This window comes from Mytilus galloprovincialis, chromosome 12 (assembly GCF_965363235.1).
Source record: "Mytilus galloprovincialis chromosome 12, xbMytGall1.hap1.1, whole genome shotgun sequence".
NCBI lineage: Eukaryota > Metazoa > Mollusca > Bivalvia > Mytilida > Mytilidae > Mytilus > Mytilus galloprovincialis.
The window spans coordinates 14,725,197-14,748,046 of NC_134849.1; the positions used below are offsets into that span (position 1 = coordinate 14,725,197).

Here is a 22,850-nt window from a genome sequence, read left to right on the forward strand (position 1 = left end):
TTTGTATACAACTTTTCTAAAGGTCGCATGGAATATTCTAACTCAGTAACCCTCTTAAAATAGTCATTATACTTTTTGACGCACATATACCTGTGGTGATTCACCATACTGATTACACCGTTTAGTCAAGTAATAAGAGGTGCTCCATATTTACAATGGAGGAAAGATATACAAGTGAAAAGTGGAAATTGATACACGTTGTGAAAAAATAATATTTGAAAATATAAAAAAATAATTGCTATCCTATATATCTATTCTACAACCAATATTTCAATTGTAATATGTTGTTATTTCAGAATATTTTTTTTATATAGTTTTGTTATAATTGATAAACTTTTACTTAGGACATCATGCAAAGGAAAACAAAAACAAACTGGCGAGGTGGCATTTGACCTACTGAAATCATAGCTAAAAATATATCTCTACGGTCTATAGAACAGTGTAGAAATCTTGCATACCACTGGTCAGCAAGATGGCGCAAGAAAGACCAAGACAGAGAACAAAAAGGAAAAAGTCCTTTACAGATGCGTTAAAACAGAAATATTGTGTGGATGAAAGCTCAGAAAATATGTCGGGCTTTGTGATTGAAATTGCTTTTCATGGCAAACCAAAGACGAGTGGTTCAGATGCAGAATTGGCTTACTTGAGAAATGTGGTGGGTTTATTTGGCGATCCTTTAAGAAAAAAAAAACTGTTTATAGATTATTGAATTCATGAAATATCAAAATCTGAGACATCCTGAATCAGCTGATGATAATGAGGGCATTTTGCCAGATATATATATTTTACAATTTAAATTTTTGAGTAATGTTTATTAATTCTTTACTGAGTCATGTAATTTCTACTTTAATGGAAAGAAATAAATAAATCAGCAGTTGAAAATTTTTTTCTTAACTCATAAAAGAAGATGTGCTGGAATTTAATAAATTGTAAAACCCTTTGTTTTGAATGAAATGACAGAGTTTGACATGAACAGCTGTCTGATTGCCTGTATCATTGGTCAAAGTTGCAGTGTACTTATCTGAATGATAAGTAAAAATTAAATTAAAAAGTTAAAAACCTTAAAAAGTACAGAATTTTTAAGTTTTTATACATCATTGTACATTATCTTTTAACAAGATCATGACATTCATAAACAATCAACACAGTGGCATGGAATATACGAGGAATAAGTGAATTACTTAGAGCCATGCTATTATTTTTGGTATATTTTCCATGCATTCCCATTTTTTATTTAACTTTTCCTTCAACATGTTCAAAGTTGTTATACAATTTGGTGTATTTAATTTGATTTTAAGATGAGTAATTAGTCCCCTTTCAAGACTATAAGTTTGCACTCAACCTGTCGTCTGTCTGTCCGTCTGTCAGTCTGGCAATTCAGTTAATCACACTTTTTTCTTCATGCTTAAAAATATTGATTTAATATTTGGTACCTATAATACTAAAATTACGAGGTCCAATTTGTCAGCCGTCATCACGTAAAAACGACGAATCACAGAATTCAACTTTATATATAACTAATATAGTACAAAGGTGTAGATTAAAAATTACACCACTCCAGGCCCTTTTGTTTTCCACGTAATTAATATTGCCAATAATTAAGAAGTTCCGGGTCGAGTCCGCTACCGATACCAATAGTATATTCACCTGTTACCTATTACCTTATCTGTACGTTCCGCATCTGACAGGTGCACCACCAAACGTTGTATTCAGGATTAATATGCTATATACACGGGTCATAACCACAGGGTTGACACTACTAAATTGTCAAATTGTTACCTATTGTAGTATTTTAATCAGTAAGACTTTCTAAGATAACAATACGAATACTAAAAATCTGGACTAAAAATAAGGCATATAGGTACAGTTTTCAATTTGTTAGTGGGCATGACGTAAAACAGCGAAGCAAAGAATTCAACTTTATTTATAACTTATATCATGTATATAGGACAATGCTGTTGATTAAAAAATACTCCATTCCAGGACCTTTTGTTTTCCAAATAATTAATATTATTGTTTCAGTTCGACGGGTTCAAACAGAAAGACTTGAAAGCAGAGAAAAACTGTGTATCTTATAATCGGCATGACTTTATCAGATGACAATACTAATACTAAAATAAGGCTTGCACATAGTTATTTACTTTAATTCAGTCACGGACCCGTGATATCACTGGTGTGTTCTAGTATATATATAGTTTTATAATGACCAGTTACAGATCGATCAAGTTCAAATTTTGTTTGGTTTTGAAGGTTATTCTGCAGGAGCAGATTCGGCCATTTTAAAAAGGGGGGGGGGGGTCCCAACCCATGATAAAGGAGGGTTTCCAATTATATGTCCCCATTCAAATGCATTGATTGGCCCCAAAAAAGGGGGGTTCCAACCCCAGAACCCCTCCCCCCCTGGATCCCCCAATGTTCTGTTGCAGAGTTATGGTCCACAGGCTTTTAAAATTCACTTCAAATAATCAGTTTTCAACACTTGTTGTGTCGTCGTTGTTTTAATAGACCACTTTCGAGTTCATTTGTCACCGGAAAAAACTCGTCATTTATACGCGCCTTTATGACGTCATTTAACAGATAGAGGGGGTTGCCTGTATCCCTGTACTATTAACTTTCATCAAGCATCTCAGTGATCGTTATTGTGCAGGATAAACTACAAATAATGGTTCTTCTGTAGGTACTTAATGACAATTCCCTAATGACAGCAGTGCTGATTGTCAATTTTGAGAATTCAGTTTGCCGAATAATTTGTACAATATAGAATTGTAGTTTTCCAACCACTCGCTCAACATTGGAATGGAAGTGACGACGCCCCTAAACGCACAAATGACGTTCACTAAAACCAGAGTTTTTGCCGGAAATGCATCGAACTCGAAAGTTGTCTATTGCATGTTTACAGGAACATATTGAAGACAATAATTCAATTTATTACATTGGTTGCAATAAATTACATTGATTTCCCAGTTAAATAAAAACCGATAATTTCACATGTGAAATAAACGTGGTTATTTCACTCTCTGACGTCATACAACAATATGGGTTGTTAAGACATCGATAACGTCGGATCAAAACAAATTGTGAATGTGTAGGAAAAACATATAGTTCCTTACATTTTCTACATTAATTTCTTTAAAAAAAGCCGTTAGCCAATGTAATAAAAAGTATAACTAATCGCCGTATTTGAATATAAAAAATAAGACAACTTGTGACCGAACGCCCCTATGGATTTAACTCGTGCTACGCACTCGTTTTATCCATGCCTCGTTCGGTCACGCGTTGTCTTATTTTTGATATTCAAATAAGGCGATTAGTTATACTATAAATAGCAGTTAACATTTATAAAGATTTTGATAATATATTTAAAGGATTTTCTTTTAAAAGAAATTTCTAGTACACTTGTTTTACAGTTAAACTTCACCATTCAAGTACATCTTGTACATGATACATAAAAAATGTATAAAACTTTTTTTTTTAATTTGAAGTTTTATATGACATTAAACTATGATGTTTGACAGTACATTAACTTTTGAAAAGGACAGAGATGTCATCATAGACAAGTAAAGGACATGGATTTATGCATCTCTATTAAAGTATCTACTTTTTGTGATTTGCGTCAATTGTAACAGGTTGCATGTATATTGATCACATTGGTGGTTTGTTTTTTTAAATCCCTCATTTTTCATATGATCAAAATGATATAAATAGAAACATGTGTACAATGTATATAATTAAATGCAAATCCTCAAGATAGTACATGTAGTAACAGACATCTGAGCTGAAGCACATAAACAAATACAGTTAAATTTCATAGATTTATATGTACAACACGTACAAAGTCTTATTTTTGGTATACAAATATACATGATATATACATGTAGTTGATAGATAATAGATCTGTATCTTTGTGATAAAAGAAGAACTACAAATGTATATCAAGGATTATATATGTTTAGGGAAAAGAATGGGATAGATATATATATATATACTATAGTTTATAAGGCCCTTTAAAAAAGACCATTTTCATTTTATTTAGTCAACATTGTATATTCTGCTTGTTTTTGCCAGGCTAACTACATTACATATAGATGTTGATTCTGTAATTTCTGTTACTGTAGTTTAAGATGTACATATACATTCCACCACTGCAACAAGTGTGTTGCAATATTTCTACACTCGAGACAGATAAATTGTATATTTAAAGCACCAGGCTTGACAAGCTTTTACTTACTATTGAGCATGTTGAGAGTGCAGAAAAATAGTAATACACTTATAGTCGGAGACAATAATCACAATCAATGACAATAAAATTTACAGATGTCTAATCTTTCTATTTTGCATATTGGACAGTACATGTACATATTATATAAAAAATAAGGCCATGTTGTATGATTGCCAATGAAATAACTACATGTATCCAACAAATTTCAAATGAAGTTGATGTAAGTAATTATAGGCAACCGTACTGCATTCAAGAAAGAGAAAAATCATACCATACACTCAACTTTAAAAGACTCCAACATTCATGACATTAAAAATATGAATCAATTCAATTAATAAAACTCACTTTATTTTTTATTTTTTTCAGATTTTAAATAATAGTGGTGTATGGAAGGCAGGCCTCCCACATGAAGGACTGAAGTCGTTATGTCCTAATGTTGTGGACTTAGATTTGTCAGACAATTATCTACATGACTGGAGTGATGTGCTGGAATTACTTTCACAGCTACCATGTCTGAAGTTTGTTAACTTTGCTAGAAATCCTTTAAAAGATGAATGTGTAAGTCACCAGTAGTCTGAATAGAAACTTTTTTTCAAGATTTTAAAGGGATGAAAAGGGGGGCGCTTATTATACACAGGACAACTGCTTATTATACATGGCTACATTGTAAATATGGTTTGCATAACTTCTTGCAGGAGTGCAGGTACAGTAAGACCAATAGAACCACGGTAAAAAATTATACAAAAATTATACATCACAGGCCCGCAGTCCTATAAGGGCCTGGGGAGAACACTGGGAACATGTAGCAGGTTAGATTCATGAATCAGTTCAAATAACAGACTTTAAAACTGGTATTTGCTGCCTTAGGCTAAACATGTGTCATTTAGGAAGTAGAACAAAGACTGGTCTGCCCTGAATCAGAATAATGTGTCCTAGAGTAGGGTCACATTTTTCTTGCAGATGGCTGTTATCTTGTGAACTCAAACTTCTTTTAATCCTGCTCAACTTGTTGGTCTACCACAAAGCAGGGTTGAGACATTTTCAAATCACATCGACATGTTCTTCATGATCTTGTCCTGATTTTACATGTAATTTACCACAGGGTGTTGAAAGAGTAAGAATTTTCCATTTTCTAAAGTAGAGCTGGGATTGCTTAGTGGTCTAGGTAATTCAACTACAGAATCACTTGCCTGTCAACACCATACACATCATGATATTGGCAAAAATGTTCAAAGTGGCATAAAAACCAAGTCCAACAATTAATGGATCTATGTACAAATGTAAACAAGATTTGATTAATACCGTGTACAAAAATTAAAACATATTGGAAACCAGTGCATATTTATATTCAGGTTAAAATAAATGACTGTGTTTTTGGCTAATTACCGAAGACATTTTGTACCTTAAGTGATCATGAGCTGGGCTAAATTTGCATGATAACAGAAAAAGGATCAGTTTTATGTATTTTCCATTTCAATGTAGATAAAAACAGTAGATTATTCAAAATGAAACTTATGTATATCATGTATATGAAAGAATCCATTGGAAACATGAACTTTTTTTGATATTATACATTTGCAATTAAATCCTATTGATTATTTTTCAGCAAGCTTTAGAGAAATGGAGCACAAGTTTACCCAGTATAGAGAATCTGGTATTAAATGGTACTATGGTATCTTGGTCAGATATACTTAACCTGTCCAAGAATCTCCCATCACTTAAAGAACTCCATGTTTGTGCAAATGGTAAATCTTCATATTACAGAGGCCCCTCATGGGGGTGCCAAAGTAATCAAGTTATCACAGTCAATATAATCACATACTGTGGATTCATTATTATTCGTTGGATACCAATTTTTGTGGATTTTGTGTGCACAGTGAAAACACAAAATTAAATATTCAACGAGTGATAATTTTTCTATAGGTTTGTATGCAGACTTCAGAAAAACCACGAAATAAAATATCCACGAATAAGTTTTTCTTAAAGGGAAATTCCGCGATTTTTTACTTATCATCTAATTATGTTCATCTTAACATAAAAAACACATTTGCAAAGTTTTAAATTTATATTCCTTCTAATAACGGAGAAAATCAAGTATTTGAAACTTTTTTGGTTGAATTCTCGAGTGGGTCGTGACGTATTAGCCCGATTTATTGAATTCTGGGAAAAAACAAAATCTGTTTAACTCTTATAGCTTATCGACAATATACGTAATTAAAAGCGCACAGCTGACGAATGGTCGTAGTCATTAACCACAATACAAGAATGAACGAAAATGAATATGCATATACCGTTTTGTTTTGATGAATTAAACTCCTATTAAATTATCTCTAGTAAATGTTTTCGAATAAATTTCATTAATTATTGTTGAGAATTTTTTCATAAAATATTTATTGAACATTTTTACTGATATTGAACTGAAATTATTTCAGTTCTATTTACCGTTATTGTTTTGATAATCATTTCAATGCAACTAAAGTGTGAGCAGAGTGTGTATATTATTTTGTAAAGGTCACTGTATATTTCTCGGCTTGAGGTCAATTTGTTTACCTTGTAGCTATTTAGCCGCAGGTGTGAGTTCAAGCGTACACAGGTATAAATGTTGTTATTTGGAAAGGATAAACAGAAAGGGTTAGAAAGAGTATGCTGTCACGATTTTAATACACTAAGAGTTTAATACACGATGAGAATAAAGATACAATAATTAAATTGTGTAAATTAATTGAAAATAAAATTTCAGATTCGTAATTCCGAAAGTGTATAAAAATAAAAGGAAACAATTTTTGATTACTTTCTTAGCGGTAATTGGCGTAAATGAAGTAAAAAATGGTAGTTTTAATCTTTAATAAAAACTAAATGCAATATTACCCAATTTGTTATACCATTGCCAATCTGTTTGATATCATTGACTTTACCGGAATTTTTTAACTTGTATTCAAATCTGGCTGTGTTTTAATTCTTATAAAACTATAGCAATTTTAAAGTTTTTAATTGAAAAAAAAAAATACAACATACAAAATGCATGATTTTTTTGTTTTAGTTTCTTTTTAACATTTTATTCTTGCATAATTAAATTCATTTGACAATCATTTACACGAACTTTTTATGAAAAGAATACCAATTATCTAAGCTATGGCATTATTTTTTTTGACAATTTTTTTTTTTTTTAAATTCTATGATAATATTTTGTGCAATGTTGAACATGATAGCCGTCATTAATCCAAATAAGTAATACAGTAGTTGTAATAAAACTTATATCTTAGTCATGCATAACTGATATTGACGAATTTAGAATAGTTTGTCCATACATCGTTGTTCTTGCAACAATCATTATTAGTATACATACATGTAAGTTTCCTGACGTATAAGCGCCACTGAGGATGAGCTCCAGAGAAAGCAAAATAGTAGCGTTTCGTTCGTTTGTTTGTTGCGAAAGGAGAGGAAATGCAACCACTTGTACAGATAAACGACAGAATTACCATACAAGCATTTATAGTCAATACAAACAGAAAGAGTTCCCATCGTTGGACAGGGAATATTAAGGCTTCCAAGAATGAACTAGTGACATGTCTAACTCTGAACAGTTAGAAAACGGACTATCGACATCGACCGCTTGTTCTTGATATTTGAAACTGCATGCATATATACGTATACGTTTATGATTGTGATGAGTTCTTGCGACTGACAAAAACTAAATTCCTTCATGGTTATATCTTGCCATACTTTTATATTGGTTTGTAAGGTGATTACTCAAAATCATTATTTGAAAATCCTGTTTGTGAGATGTAGATTCATTTCAATACAGAAATTTCGTCTATGAATAAAGTTCCACAAGTGTATAACACGGAGAAGCTCTGAGGGTCCATTACTCCCATTTTGTTTGGGTGTGAACCATCGATGTTTACAGCAATATCAAAGAATAAGATGATGATGGTAGAAAGATCTATGGGCGTTATGTGGCAAATAGTACATGCATATCGGACCATGAGTTGTCAATTTGTATGAAAAGATTTCCGATACAACCATATTATTGAGAAGCAAGGTTTAAATGCTATACTCTCGTACTAGTATTACAGGGTTCTTGTCTTGTGGCGTTCACCTTAGACACACATCTTTTTAACGATGTTTAAAAAAACGACAGAACCAATTTAATGTCATATTTCCATATTTTTTTTTAATGTAACTAAAAGTCTTTTATCTGACAAGAATACCCCTATTTAGCGGACAAGTAATTTATTCTTTTTTCTGTTATTGAATACCAAGAGAGAAAATAAATCCCGAAATTAATTTGAAACTTTGATACTCAAAAGTTTGCCAGCAAAATATTCACATCCCTTGGGGATAATTAGTGTTCGTCCAGTGGCATATATTACAATTGTGATTACGAATTCCTTCCTTTGTTCGAGAACAATCTTATTGAAATATAAATCTGTGATTTTACTATTTCCCGTGACAACTTCAATGAACCAAAGCAAAAGTTATACATCGACCTGTATTTAAATCAAATTGGTTCTCTTCTTCTTCTGGTATACAATAGTCTATCGACATTCGATGATTACCTTCTGTTGGCATACGTGGACTAGTCTATTTACAAAACTTTTACCCCAATTTATTCAAAATATATGGGTTTTTTTCTTATGTTTAATGTATACATGTGTATATTTTAAATTGCGCTTTAGTTCCATAACTTTCAACCCAGTCGTATAAACGAATCATCGGCAAGTGCGTACATTTTATAAATCAATATTTCTGGTATGTTCCAATCTGTCCTTCACCATTGACAATGAGTATATATTACATTTTCCCAAATTCACCCTTGGAAAAAATATTTAAATAGATTTTAATTCCATCAAATCTTATTTTTTGGGTATTATTTATATTTTTATGAATAATATTCTTTACACCAGAAATGTTATTTATAAACAAGCGTATGAGTTTAGTAATGACAAGTAAGACAGAGTTGTATATTATACATCTGATAGTTCAAAATGGAAAGTTATAAGTTATCAGCCGTGTACACTGATCAATACGGTAAACGGAAAAAAAGTCACAGGATAAAAAGTCACAATACCCCTAGGAAAAAAAGTCACAGGAAAAAAAGTCACAAGAAAAAAAGTCACAGGAAAAAAAGTCACAATTTGTTTAAGTAAACTAATTTGTCAGAAATATGTTGGAATGCATGTGAAAAAGTCACTATGTACATGTATGCAATAAATAATTAAACTGGAGTTTTTGAATGCATTGAAAAAAAGTCATAATATATTTGTACTGGATTACTTATTTAAGTTATGTTAGTGGTTAATTTTTAAAAACTATAAAGGAATTATATATATACTTATAAAAATGTATTGGAATAAATAATGTTCTTTTTTTTCAAAATTGACTTTTTAACTAATTGTGTCCTTTAATTTGATATTGAGCGTAAGTTGTATTTCATTGATATGGCTTCATACGAAGACAGGAAATGAAAGGTTTATAAAGGGGGAAGGGCACCCGGGGAAAGGTGCCACAAGAAGCCACACATCAATATCAACAGTCCCTAGACATATAAATATATATGAATACTAAGCTATTATTAATGGCAATGAGTTGTTTGTTTAACACTAAATTACAGAATACTTATCTTTATAAAAATAAAAAAAACATGTGGTCAAGTTATATACTGTATTCAAAATGAAGAAAATTGTTGCTGTTAAACTCATATCTCTTTCATAAGAGATATAAACAAAAATAATTACAACAAATCCTTGAAAACATGTATCAATAGTACACCAGCATGTACATGTTCCATTTAAATGTTTTGAATTTATATCTAAATTTCCAAAGCTAGTCGTATAAAATGAATTAAAAAATGTCTATTTCCAAATAAAATATCTATTGGGAATGTTTCCCAATATATTCATATATATATATGCGGCCTTATGACCATTTCCATAAAAAATACAAATTGGGAATGTTTCTCCTGTTTGTACATGTATGTGCAGACCATATGACTATTTCATACAAAAATATATATTGTGACTTTTTTTCCTGTGACTTTTTTTCCTGTGACCTTTTTTCCTGTGACTTTTTTTCCGTGACTTTTTTTCCGTGACTTTTTTTCCTGTGACTTTTTTTCCTACATTCGATCAATACATGCAGAAGTGAAATGATGCATGAACTTGCAAGCCCGACAGGAAATCGCTTGAATACCTAGACGTGTCACCTCACACCCCTCCCAATACCTTTGAAAGTAATACCTGTAGCCATGCTGGTGATCAGATGAGGGAAGATTAAAAGTTATTTGAAAAAAGTTTATTACTTTAAAGAATTATGAACAAATTAGATTTTCGAAAACAATTTTCACGGATCACTTATTTATGATTTCAACTTTGACTTTTTACCTAATTCCAATATCAACAGTTTAAAAACAAAAGACCGTGGTAATTTTAAAAAAATAAGAATATTTTCCGTATCAACTTGAAGTTAGTAAGTCGGATAAAACAACCGTACGATTGCCAAGATATCGACATGCAATTACGACTACATCGGTTACTGTAGTTTTGTTCCTTTTGGGTTTATAGACATATCGATTTTATTAACCGGGAACGAAGACAAAATGGCTGAACGGATGGAAATGATTCTCTAAATTTAAAATCGATGGTGATCGCTTATCTAGCGGAATAAAACTATAATATCTATGAATTAGAGCATTTTTATGCCTAATGAACATAATATCAATTTTTTGCGAAGTTTCCCTTTAATCCACGAAAATTGGTACCCATGAAAATAAATGAATCTACAGTAAACGAAAATAATCAAATAATCAAGAAAACAGTCATAAATTATCAAATAGTCATGAAATATTTGGTTTGATGATCAAATAATCACCATTAAAACAGCCAATTTATCACATACTGTTGATTTATTTATTTTCCGTGGATTGAGGAAGACTTAAATTGCATTTTCGTGGATATTTGATTTCTTGGTTTTGCCAATCTCTGCATACAAAGCCTACAGAAAATTTGCAATTCATTAACATTTAAATTTGAGTTTCAACTGTACCCATGAAAGCCAGGAAAATTGGTATACAACAAATAATAATGAATTCACAATTATAAAAGAAAACATGAAGAGGCTCATTACAGAGAGATCTTGGAGTCTAATTATACTCTAATATCTTTCACACCCAATTAAGGACATCTAAAGAAAATGTTGAAAATATTGTCTTTGAATAAAAACTTCACATTGATAATTATTATGGGTAACCATGGTAACATAACAAGTACAAATGTAACTAACAAAAGTTTATTTTGGTCTTTCAAGGGAGACAACTCCAGGTAATTTTTTTTGTTTTTATTTTTAACAAATGCAATTTCCAATTATGTAAAAAAAAAAAAAAGAGTCTTTGCATAAAATTATTTCTATGTACATGTATATGTGTGTGTTCATATTTCTTACTAGAAGGTCTAAGAGTAAAACATAGAAAGTATAACTTAAAAGAAAAAACGCTTTACAGTCATTCCCAAAAAATGGGTACAATTACAAAATTTCAGTGTCGCCGGCAAATAACCACAAAATGCAAGCTAAACATATGTCACAGATAATCTTTTTCGTGTTCTAAGTGATTAATATGTATACTAAAATAAATTTATATTCTTTTGTGATGTATATCGTAAATATATTTGTGTGATTTTCTATTCAATCTACGGAAATCACACGAATTCCGAATGTCGCCAAGAAAAACTCCAAATATCGGTGTGAATTAAAATACTTTATTTCATCTAAATCATGATTAGAGTTGCTTTTTTTATTTGACACTATATTGATTTTTATCCACAAAAATATTTTAGAATCAGAAGTTATAATATACACTTTGGTTTACCCATTAAACCAATGTCGCCGATAAACGTATAACCTACCGTAACGTATCTTTAAGTACAGTCAAAACATATTTATATGATTGGAAATCATGCCCAAAGTGACTTTAAGCAAAGTTGATACATCAAATTTTAAAATCCTGCCTTTAACTTTTATTGCAATGAAACGAAAAATAAAAAAAAATCTTCTCTTTCTCTTTTTTTCGATTGTCGCATATAAGAATCCAACCTACGTAACGCGTATTTTGGAACGCACTAACCAAGAACAAATCAAAATGATGATTATTTCATTGAAAGCACCCATAAAGCTTCTCAATAATCAGTTTTGAAAAAGCAACTCAACAATATTGTTACATATTTCCATGTATAATGTAAATAAAACTAACCTCCGTTTAAATAACCTCCGTGACGCAGTTATTTACAGTTAAGTTGTCAGACTTTTTTTATCAGTATCAGCGGCTGCCGACACTGCCGAAAGTCATTTTTGTAGCAAACATCATTTATTATAAAGAAAACAGATAAACAAAATACAGATTTTGAGAAAAAAAAATGTTGTTTTGAGAAAGGTAGGTTAACTTGTTTTTTCCCTATTATGTGAGCAACATTATAACGTTCAATAAACGTTATATCAGCCATTTTCTTAGATTTAAAATAGTCTACAACACAACTTGTGTAATTACGACGACAATCATAACTTTAACAGCAGTTTATGGCAAACATTTTCAAGATTATTTAGGACTCATCAATGTAACGGAGGTTATGCAAATAAAAAAAATCTAAAGATGCATGTAAACACGATCATACCAATTGAAATTCTTGTACATTGTTATAGATACCAAATCAGTTCATCAATTATCACTAATAAAAATCAAAAGGTGATGTCAATCATAGACGACATCATTGATTTACGTTACGGAGGATAGAAATTTAAGGAAAAAAAGTTTTTTTCTCTAACAGGACTTTACTCTTTTTAGATAACGATTTACTAAGAAAAATGTTTAATTCTGTTGTCTTGTTTGTCATTTAATTCCAATATTTACATTCATTTATATGTTTGCTGTTGGTAAGAACTGATATTGTCCGTTATGAAGGTTTTAAATGTCGTTACGGAGGATAGAAATTTTCGAAATGAAACTATTTTGACTCCAAAACTTCATAGTTGAGTATAATACATACATTATGGTGTGAAGGAAGATGACATTATCTGTATAGAGCTAATAAAATTAAGTTGAACAGTATTCGGTTTAGGTAAAACATATTTTGAGTGAAAGTTCATGAATCGTTACGGAGATTTTGACAAGAACAAGTCCATTTGACTAAAAGAAACATATAACTTGATAGAAAACAGTTTTTTAGTTTGTAATGTTAATAAATTGTTTAGAAAAGCTAGCATTTAAAGAGTTAAGTGTAACTATGTATCAGCATTCAGATACTGGTTTGATATCAACCTCCGTAACAAAGATGGGGGTGTGGATTAATACAAGCATAAAAAATGCATACAAGCGATTCAAAACATAAATAATAGTGTTTTTCCTGGAAAGCTGTATTATGAAACTAAAATATTATACAGCATAACATTTCATTAGTTTAAATTTATTACTAAATAAGTTGTGAAAACTACTTATTTGAATTATTTTAAAACACGATATTAATTCAGACCTTAAAATTGGTGTTTGCTTTCAATATATACAGAATAATACGTATAAATCAGTTTGCTATGGTGGTAAATGTTACCCATTTCACATGAGCCTGGATTTAAATCTTGTGTTTTTCTCTAATGCAATTTTTAAGATGACTTTATACAACACTAACCTCCGATACGTTCATACTTAGCTTGTCTTACAAAAAATGCTAAAACTAGAAAACAACTAAAATGGTGTAAGTAAAAATTTAAAAAATGACAGACTAGATATAGACACAGAAGAAAACAACACTCTCTCTCTGCTCAGTTGAAATTTATTTTTTAACAGTGTCTACATTCGAATTGTACCCATTTTTTGGGAATGACTGTTAAATAAACATTTTTACATGTATTTTTCCAGATTTTGACAAAGTAACCTGTAACAATACTGATGTAGCACAGAATCTGCCTAATTTACACTGTCTCAGGATGAATAATAATAGGATTCAGAGGTTTGTTTTAGCTAATTGTCATGTGATAGATATTTATCGGTAATTGTTATATTTTCCCTTTGATCTTACTGCCTAATATTTTCGAGTATCAATGTACTGGCTGTATCACTGAAAATATTAGGCAATACATTGCCTGACGTCATAATTACCGATAAACAGAATAATAGGTAGTTTCGTTTTTGATACTGACTATATCATGTGGAATATCTTAACTCGTCCTAACGGGCTCGTCTAGATATTCCACATGGTATAGTCAGTATCAAAACCTCAACTACCTATTATTCTATTTAGATTCCACCACTGGAACAAGTGTGTTACAATACTTCTCCATTTGAAACAGTTCAATTTAAACATTTAAAGTGTGAGGCTTGCCAAGCTTTTTAAATGATTAAAATTTAACTGTTGAGAGTGGAGAAATAATGTAATACACAAGTTATAGTGGTGGAATCTCTTTCTCTTATGACTGATCCTTCCTTTCAAAGATTTATAGAAAGTTGTGAGCTTTATGTGTGAAGTCATTAGTCAAGGTGGCAATTTTTATGACGTCACAATAGGAAATTCAGAAAAAAACAAAATAATTTGATGTTATAATTAAATTTTGACCATTCATTTGGGGAGAACAGATGTTTCACTGGTGAAGAGAACAAATTTTCCTGCAGCTAGTAAAAACAGCACAAAAATTGGAGAAAAAAAATAAAACTCAAAACACTGCTAAAGACAGTGATCAATATTACAGAAAGGAAAATTTCGCCATAACATTTAAAACAAGAATTTTTTGTGGGAGTTTAACTCCAGTATTCTTTTCTAAAAGGGTCTGTTGTATCACTAGTAGCATACAAGAAGATTTATTTATATACACAGTTGTTTATACCATGAACAAGCAATTCCAAAATTAGTATTCCTGGCGAAAAAAAACATAGTTGGTTGTTTCTCATCTTGGTATGGTTTATGACTATTTCCAATATTGTTTTGGTCATACCTGTTACTGTGGGTACCAATTTTTCATGGATTGCAGAAAACTTGCCTTTTCGTGGAGATGTAATTTCACGGTTATGCCAAAGTCTGCATACATCATGAGAGAAAATTTGTAATTTGTTGAACATTAAAATTAGTGGTTGACCTGTCCCCAGGAAAACCATGAAAAATGGTATCCAACGAATAATAATTAATCCACAGTATCTTTTACTTCATTTGAATGTGTTACATAATTTAATGGAAGTTGAAAGCATAATATGCCTGATATGTGGAGAATAAATTCAACTCTCCATCCATTAGTTACAATATGTAAAACGTAAACCATTATGTTTACACTTTTTTCCCATTTTCAAAGTTTGTTATTACTAAGTATTAAAACTATTCACTCTTAAATTCAGTCAAAAATTTATTTGCTATTCACCTACATTTTTTCTTGCAGTTGGGAAGAGATCTGGAAATTGAGACATTTACCACAGTTACAATCTCTGATATTGTCAGAGAACCCTCTACAGAATTTGTCTTATGAGCACAAAGATGATGATGTCACTGATTTATGTGTATGCGATCAGAACAAAGATATGAATGGTAATGTTGAAGTTCAAAATGAGATTCAAAATATTGTTAATGATCTTGTGCATGACACATTTAGAAGTGTAGCAACAGAAGAAATGCAGATGGGAAGTTTTGAGGACACACTTTATGTTCCAGAGGAGGAGGAGGATGTAATAACATCACATGACACAGAAACATCACATGACACAGAAAATGATAGTCACATGGGAGGAATGGAACATGACAAGGGAGATAACTCAGAATGTGAAATATTTGATATGTCTATTGATGAAGGCTCTGACAGTCAGGGAATAGTTTGTTCCAGATGTGAAAAATTTAAAAAAGATATTTTAGGAACAAAACCATTCTCCAACTTGTCCAGTTTATGTCTGAGTCAAACAAAATTGGGTGATTGGAAATACATTGAAGCCTTGAGTAGATTTCCATCATTGAAGTCTGTTCGAGTTATGGTAAGAATAATGTTCTGCATTAATAAAGTGATTTGGGAAAATAATGTATACTATGATGTGAATGCTACTCAAAATATTTTTAGTTTCCAGTCATATTTAGTATACAAGTAATTTGATTGATGTTTTTTCATATTTATGAAGAAGATTTTTGGTATAAATTTCCAGCAACCCATCAACACAAAAAAAAAACCAGAAATAAATATTTTGAAATTAGTATTTTTTAACATGCTCTTTTTTCTTATCTTTATAGGATATAGAACTGACTACAAAACTAAGTCAAGATGACAGAAGAAAGCTTCAGATAGCAAGGTAGTTGGTGTACATGCCTTGTATAACCCTTTAAACTATTTTAGGATTGCTTGATTCTTGGTTTATGGTCTCATGTAAATAAAATTGAAAATGGAAATGGGGAAACAATCTGACCAAAGAGCAAAAGACAGCACACCAATGGTCTTCAATAGTCTGCTAATTTTTACAAAAATATTCTTCTCTTAAACTACTCTCCCATTAGAAACAAAACTTTGCTACAATCATTCGTGGGTGTATTTAGTTTAAAACTGTTTTATTATTCTGCTTGCCAACCAAAATGTCATTTAAGGCTAAAAATAAACAATAGAGGGTACAATGCAAGAACTGTGCATCATCTTGTAAATTGTCACATATCATTTATATGTAGATAGAGAAAATCAAATACTGTGGATTCATTTATTTTCGTGGGTATCAATTTTCGTGGATTGAGGAAATCTTACATTTTCGTTGATTGTTGATTTCGTGGTTTTGTCCAGGTCTGTATGAAACCCAATAGCAAATTTGTGATTCAATGAACATTTAAATTTGTGGTTCACCAGTACTAATGAAAACCACGAAAATTGGTATCCCACGAAAAATAATGAATCCACAGTAGCAAATTTTAGATTTGCATAATTTCTTGTACTTGAAATTTTCAATAAATTCCATGTTTATTCTGTATTTTAATGTTCTGTGCTGGCACAACACTATCTATACAAATTACATTGTATGGAAAGTATTATGCACCACTCAAAACATTATTAGAATACAGAATAAACATGGAATTTATTGAAAATTTCAAGTACAAGAAATTATGCAAATTCAATAATTAAAAATAATTCCCAAGTTGAAATAATAGCCTGTTTTAAAAAAATTATATTATTATGTATGTTACTTTTTTTTTAGCCTTCCAAATATAAGCATTCTGAACGGCAGTGAGGTGACCGTGAATGAAAGAGACAAGTCAGAATGGCATTATCTACGATTCTTTATGGACAATCCAAATAAACCTCCAAGATATTTTGAGCTGGAGAAAAAACATGGTATGTTTGGAACAGTGGATTGTATTCATATTCAATTTAAGATTTTCCAGCAAAACATCAGTCTTGTTTAAAATGAGATTTATATATATTTATGCCACTACTGCTAGCATTAAGGTTAACATTCTTAAGGGGGAGGGGGAGACTTTGGTTAAGGGAGATAACTCTTTAAATCAGTTTAATGTTTTCGAAAGTCAAGTTTCATCAATGTAATTTAAGCATTTATGTGAAGCAGATTGAAAATAATCTATGTAACCTAGAAGCATAGAAAATATAAATGAAAATGAATTACACAAACTTACCAATGATTTTAAGTGTTATTTCCCTTAACCCAGGTCTTTATTCTTTAAAAGTCTGTTACACATTTGTCTTTAAACTTTTGATTCTTTTTCCAAATGAAAAATCTTTCATATATTATATTTTGCTGAAATAGAAATATTTTTTGATAGAAAAATTTCTTCAAACAACTGAGTTGCTACAGTATTCTATATAAATGTCTAAAATCAATTAGACTAAAGGCTTAATAAAAATTAACCTCATTGAGCATTTGAATATATATTACATAGCTGAATAAAATCGTATGATAATTGAAAAAATGAAACTTAAAAAAAAATTATGTATGAAAAATAAAATTATAGTTCATTGTTTTAGGGAAAAAGTTTGTAAGGATTTAGGTGTATGATATTTAAGACAGTAATATACTAACAGAAAAAAGAAAATCTCTTGTATCACATGTTTAATATAGGAAAATAATTCAATGGTTTACATGACGGTACCCAAATTGCACCTATTTTGACAGTTTTTTCAACTGCGTTTTGTTTATGATCAAGACAAACATTTCCATTTTGTGTTTATTTTGTAGCTGTATCCTTCTTTATTATATATGTACACCAATTTGATTTTTAATTCATATGGAATCATAGAAAAATTGGTTTGAACTAACCTCCAAACCATCAATGAATCTGTAAAGAGGAGTACCCAAATTGCATCCATGCTAAAATTTGCATCGTAAAAAGTCGAATAACAGAGCTTTTGTCTTTTTTTTCTTCAAATATTTGGAACACTTGGATATTTGTCCATGCTTACTATCTTTTTTTAAGAAATGGATACTTGAAACATATTGTATTTGCTAATTTTAAAAAGATGACGTTTCAGTACATTTTGCTTTTTCAGTAAACACTTCCTCTGTTGATAAATACTGTAAACGTTTTGTGTATATCTAAATATATTCACCTATGTTGAAAGACGTGCATACTATCGGATCATAAAATTACAACTTGTTTAATCTCTAGGAAATCTTGCTAAATAGGTGCAATTTGGGTATCGTTACGTTAAACTGAGAACTGCTTTTTCAATTTTTAAACGATCTGTCATCTTATTTAATATTTTTGTATCTTCCTACTAACCCTTTTTGCATGTTTTGTCTGGATACAGGAAATATTTTTTTCCCCTAATTATGACACTTTTTATCAGTATTTTAACTCGAAATTTATAAACATAATCAAATTTGAACCATATTTTATATGAATATTTCTATGATTTACAATTTCAGGAAAGCCTAAACCATTAAGAAACGTAACAATTGTTCCCAGAGGTTTCAAGGAATGGATCAATCTTACACTTGTGTATAAGGACCAGATGATAACATCCAGAGTAAGAGTTGTAGAACCTGTTGGCAAGCTGAGATTGTTTGTTGCCAAAAAGTTCTGTTTGTATGCCTCGTGAGTATATTTTAAGAATACATGGACATATGCAAAATACCGAAGTTTATAATAAATATATACTCAAGATTCCTTTATATTCTATAGTATCATTATTTAGGATTGCAGAACAACTGTTTGTATGCCCCATTTATGGGCATTTTGTTTTCTGGTCTGTGGGTCTGTTTGTTCGTCTGTATTTTTCGAGAGAAATTTATTTATAATGAAAGGCAATAATTTATTTTGAATTTATTGAACCATAAAATTAATTTTTGACTTTTCACATTTAATAATCTGCGAGTTATAAATAAATTTCTCTCAAGAATAAGGCTGAAAGAACTTTTTTATATTATTTATATTAACAAAAACAATGTACTCATATATTGGTGTATGAATATACAACCTCGTAGTGGGTGTATCACCATAACAATTGACAACATTGAAAATAAAAGTAATACTTTTAACCATTCAGAAGACAGTAAATACACTAAATTTATTCATTAAGTAATAGAAGTATTTCATCTATTTCAGGGTAAAAAATTTCAAGATGTTTCATTTAGCATGTGGCCCTTTCCATGATGAGGAAAATAAAGTATTTGAAGAACTATCAACAAGATGTGAAAATCTACCAATGAGCCGATTTGACATCATGGAGGGGGATCAAGTTCATATCCACCTCGATGATGACGATGACTTCACCAAGGACAAGGGATTCCTACATTACTTAATGCTGCAATCATATGTGGACAAGGGAGAGGAGAGTAAAACTCCAATTAAGAATACTCCACCCAAAAATATTGCATTTGTTGTGAAATGATAGACACTTTTTCAACATTGTAACGTGATAGTGCTTATTACACATGTACATAAAAAGTTCTCCATTCCTACAAAACCTAGCTTTAGAGAGGCTCTAGATGTTATAAAACTCAAAATACATTATTTATCATTGTAATTTAAAACATATCAAATTCAACTCTATGAAAGACACATTTCTTTTCTTGAGAATGTTTCTTTGCCATACAAAGCCTTTGTGTTTTCATTATTTGATCTCTTCTAGATTCTTCTTTTCTGATAGTGTATTGTGTTTGTTGTGAAATGATAGACCTTGCTTCTCTACAATATTGAAAAGCATTATTTTATTTATTTGTTAAATCTTTATTATCTTCAGTGATAGTGCTTCTTTATTCATTTACAAATGTCCATATCTGAAAAACCTAGTGTAAGAGAGACTCCTGCTGTTATAAGACTGTTATGTTGCTACAATACACTATGTTCTATTGTTATTTAAAACATACATATTGTTTATAAGGAAGCTGGCCAGTCATGTTTTAGATTTTTGCCAGATTTTCGGAATCCTCTGGTTTTATCCATTTGAATGGCTTGAAAAAATTTGCCCTGTGACCTCCATTTCTTTTTGTAAATCTTTTACATGTATAATGAAAAGCCATCTGTAAAAGTCTTATAAAATTTAAATTTTTACTTTTTAATAGTTTTTGAGAACTTCAACTTGTCAATGATAAAGCTATGAAAAGTTAAGAGAGAATATTTTCCCGCCAAAATTTTGATGCCTAATATCTCGAAAACAAGCATGGTGACCTACATATTTATTTTGCTCTTTGGATTCCTTTATTAAACCCCTATCTATATAAATTTATGTTTTGAAAAGTTAATTTCTTTGAAACTGAGAAGAGAACTCCCTTAATTCTATGAAAGACACATTTCCTCCGTTTAAAATGTGTTTATGTGATTACTTGAACCCCCCCCCCCCCCAGGAGAAGCCTCGAAAAAACATGTGCAGTTTATTCTTTTTTCAACATTGTAGTTTCTACCTGAAGTATAAATAATGTCATGTTTTCATGTAACTATACTTGCCTTTGGTTTTTTTTATTTTTCATCGCATATTTTACTTTTCAATATATTTATTTACCTACACCTTTGTCATCTTATTATGAGTTTGCAGTGCACTAGGTTAAACAATTATATAACTTAATACACATCTTACAAAAAACACATTGAGTTATGAGGGCAACTGAGTTCTTACACTTTTATTTATAGACATAACTTTAGTTTTGTTAAACAAACTATCATAATTTTCCTGTCAACATAAATTGTCAAACACTTATAAAAATTTGTGATTTTTTCCCCTTGATTTTCCAAAGAAACCACCTGGCTTAATATATATAGAATAATAGGTAATTGAGTTTTTGATACTGACTATATCATGTTGAATATCTAAACGAGCCCGTCACGCAATGTATTACCTAATATTTTCAGTGATACAGCCAGTACGTTGATACTCGAAAATATTAGGCAGTAAGATCAAAGGAAAAATATGAATTACCGATAATTAGATTTAACTATATCTACTATTTCCAGAATGTACAAAAATCAATTATGGAACGGAACCAGCAAATGAGAGGAAAACAAAAAATAATGATAAAGTAATTGACAAACTGTATTGCTAACTAGTGGTGGAACCAGAACTGTTTTGTAAGGGGGCCGAATGACTGACCTAAGGGGGGCCCACTCCAGTCACGCTTCAGTGTTTCCCTATGTAATCAACCAAATCAACCCAGCCCCCTCTCTAGATCTGACTATGCTTACCAACAATATATTCTTTATACTTCATATAAAATTGTTTGAAGACTTTTATGTTGTGTAATTTTTTATTTATTCCGTTAAATTCCACTTTAATGTTGTGAATTATGGCCATTTATAAAAATCAACATTTACATTTGTAAAAAATTACAGCATGGCTTTATATTTTCTTAGTTTATTGTTTTAGATTTATTTGTTTTATTTGATTTGTTATATGTTTATTATTTTTTTTCTGATGAATATATTATTAAACTAAATGCTGATGAATTAGTTATATATTACACAAGATTAATTATATATGATTACCTTTGGTTTAAACAATTGTTTTATTGTGTTAATTAAATTAATCTTTATGTTATTAATAATTGATAAATTGATACATGTATATGATTATTGATATGAGCATCTTTGAGAGACTTTGTCTGATATATGAAGAAGACATTAAATTATTACTTTGTTAGAGTCATAAATTTCCAAGGTTCATTGAATTAATAAAATTAAATAGAATGAACATATTTTTATTTTAAGTTAAAAATGATGTTTAAGTGCTCAGGGTTTATGAATGTGGTGTAGAATCAACTGTTACAATGTGGCCAAAACTTTGCTGGAAAAAAAGAGTTATTTACCTTGCCATGTAAAATAAGGAGATCTGGTATGATTGCTGATAAGACATTTATTCACCTGAGACCGAATGATATGGATGCAAACAACTTTAGGTCACGTAAGGCACTTCCACAAGGAGTGATAGTTATATGTTATTGGGTGTTAAATATAATGCAGTGTTTCATGTGTACAAGCTGAAGTGCTGCCTATATATATATATAGATGATTGCAGATGCCAATCTTAATTGTAATGTTTGGGCAAACATTTGTACAAACAAAGCAATACCAACCAAACATTTAAGCTACAACCATTAGTTATATATCTTTAATGTAATTTAGTATATGGAGAAGATCTTTTATGACATTGGTTGTTTAACTGTAAAACACACTGCTTCTAGATGAATGTTCCTGAT

General features: G+C 30.5%; 1 protein-coding gene across 1 annotated transcript; it reads left to right on the forward strand.

Moving 5' to 3' along the window:
- Positions 1–343: 343 nt before the first annotated feature.
- Positions 344–22,242, forward strand: LOC143055654 (tubulin-specific chaperone cofactor E-like protein). The gene is made up of 9 exons (XM_076228820.1): positions 344–655; positions 4,586–4,777; positions 5,826–5,964; positions 14,121–14,211; positions 15,626–16,208; positions 16,459–16,517; positions 17,403–17,539; positions 19,089–19,257; positions 19,768–22,242. Exons 1-9 carry the CDS (start codon positions 473–475, stop codon positions 20,051–20,053), a joined length of 1,839 nt encoding a protein of 612 aa, XP_076084935.1. The 5' UTR covers positions 344–472; the 3' UTR covers positions 20,054–22,242.
- The last annotated feature ends 608 nt before the right edge of the window (positions 22,243–22,850 follow it).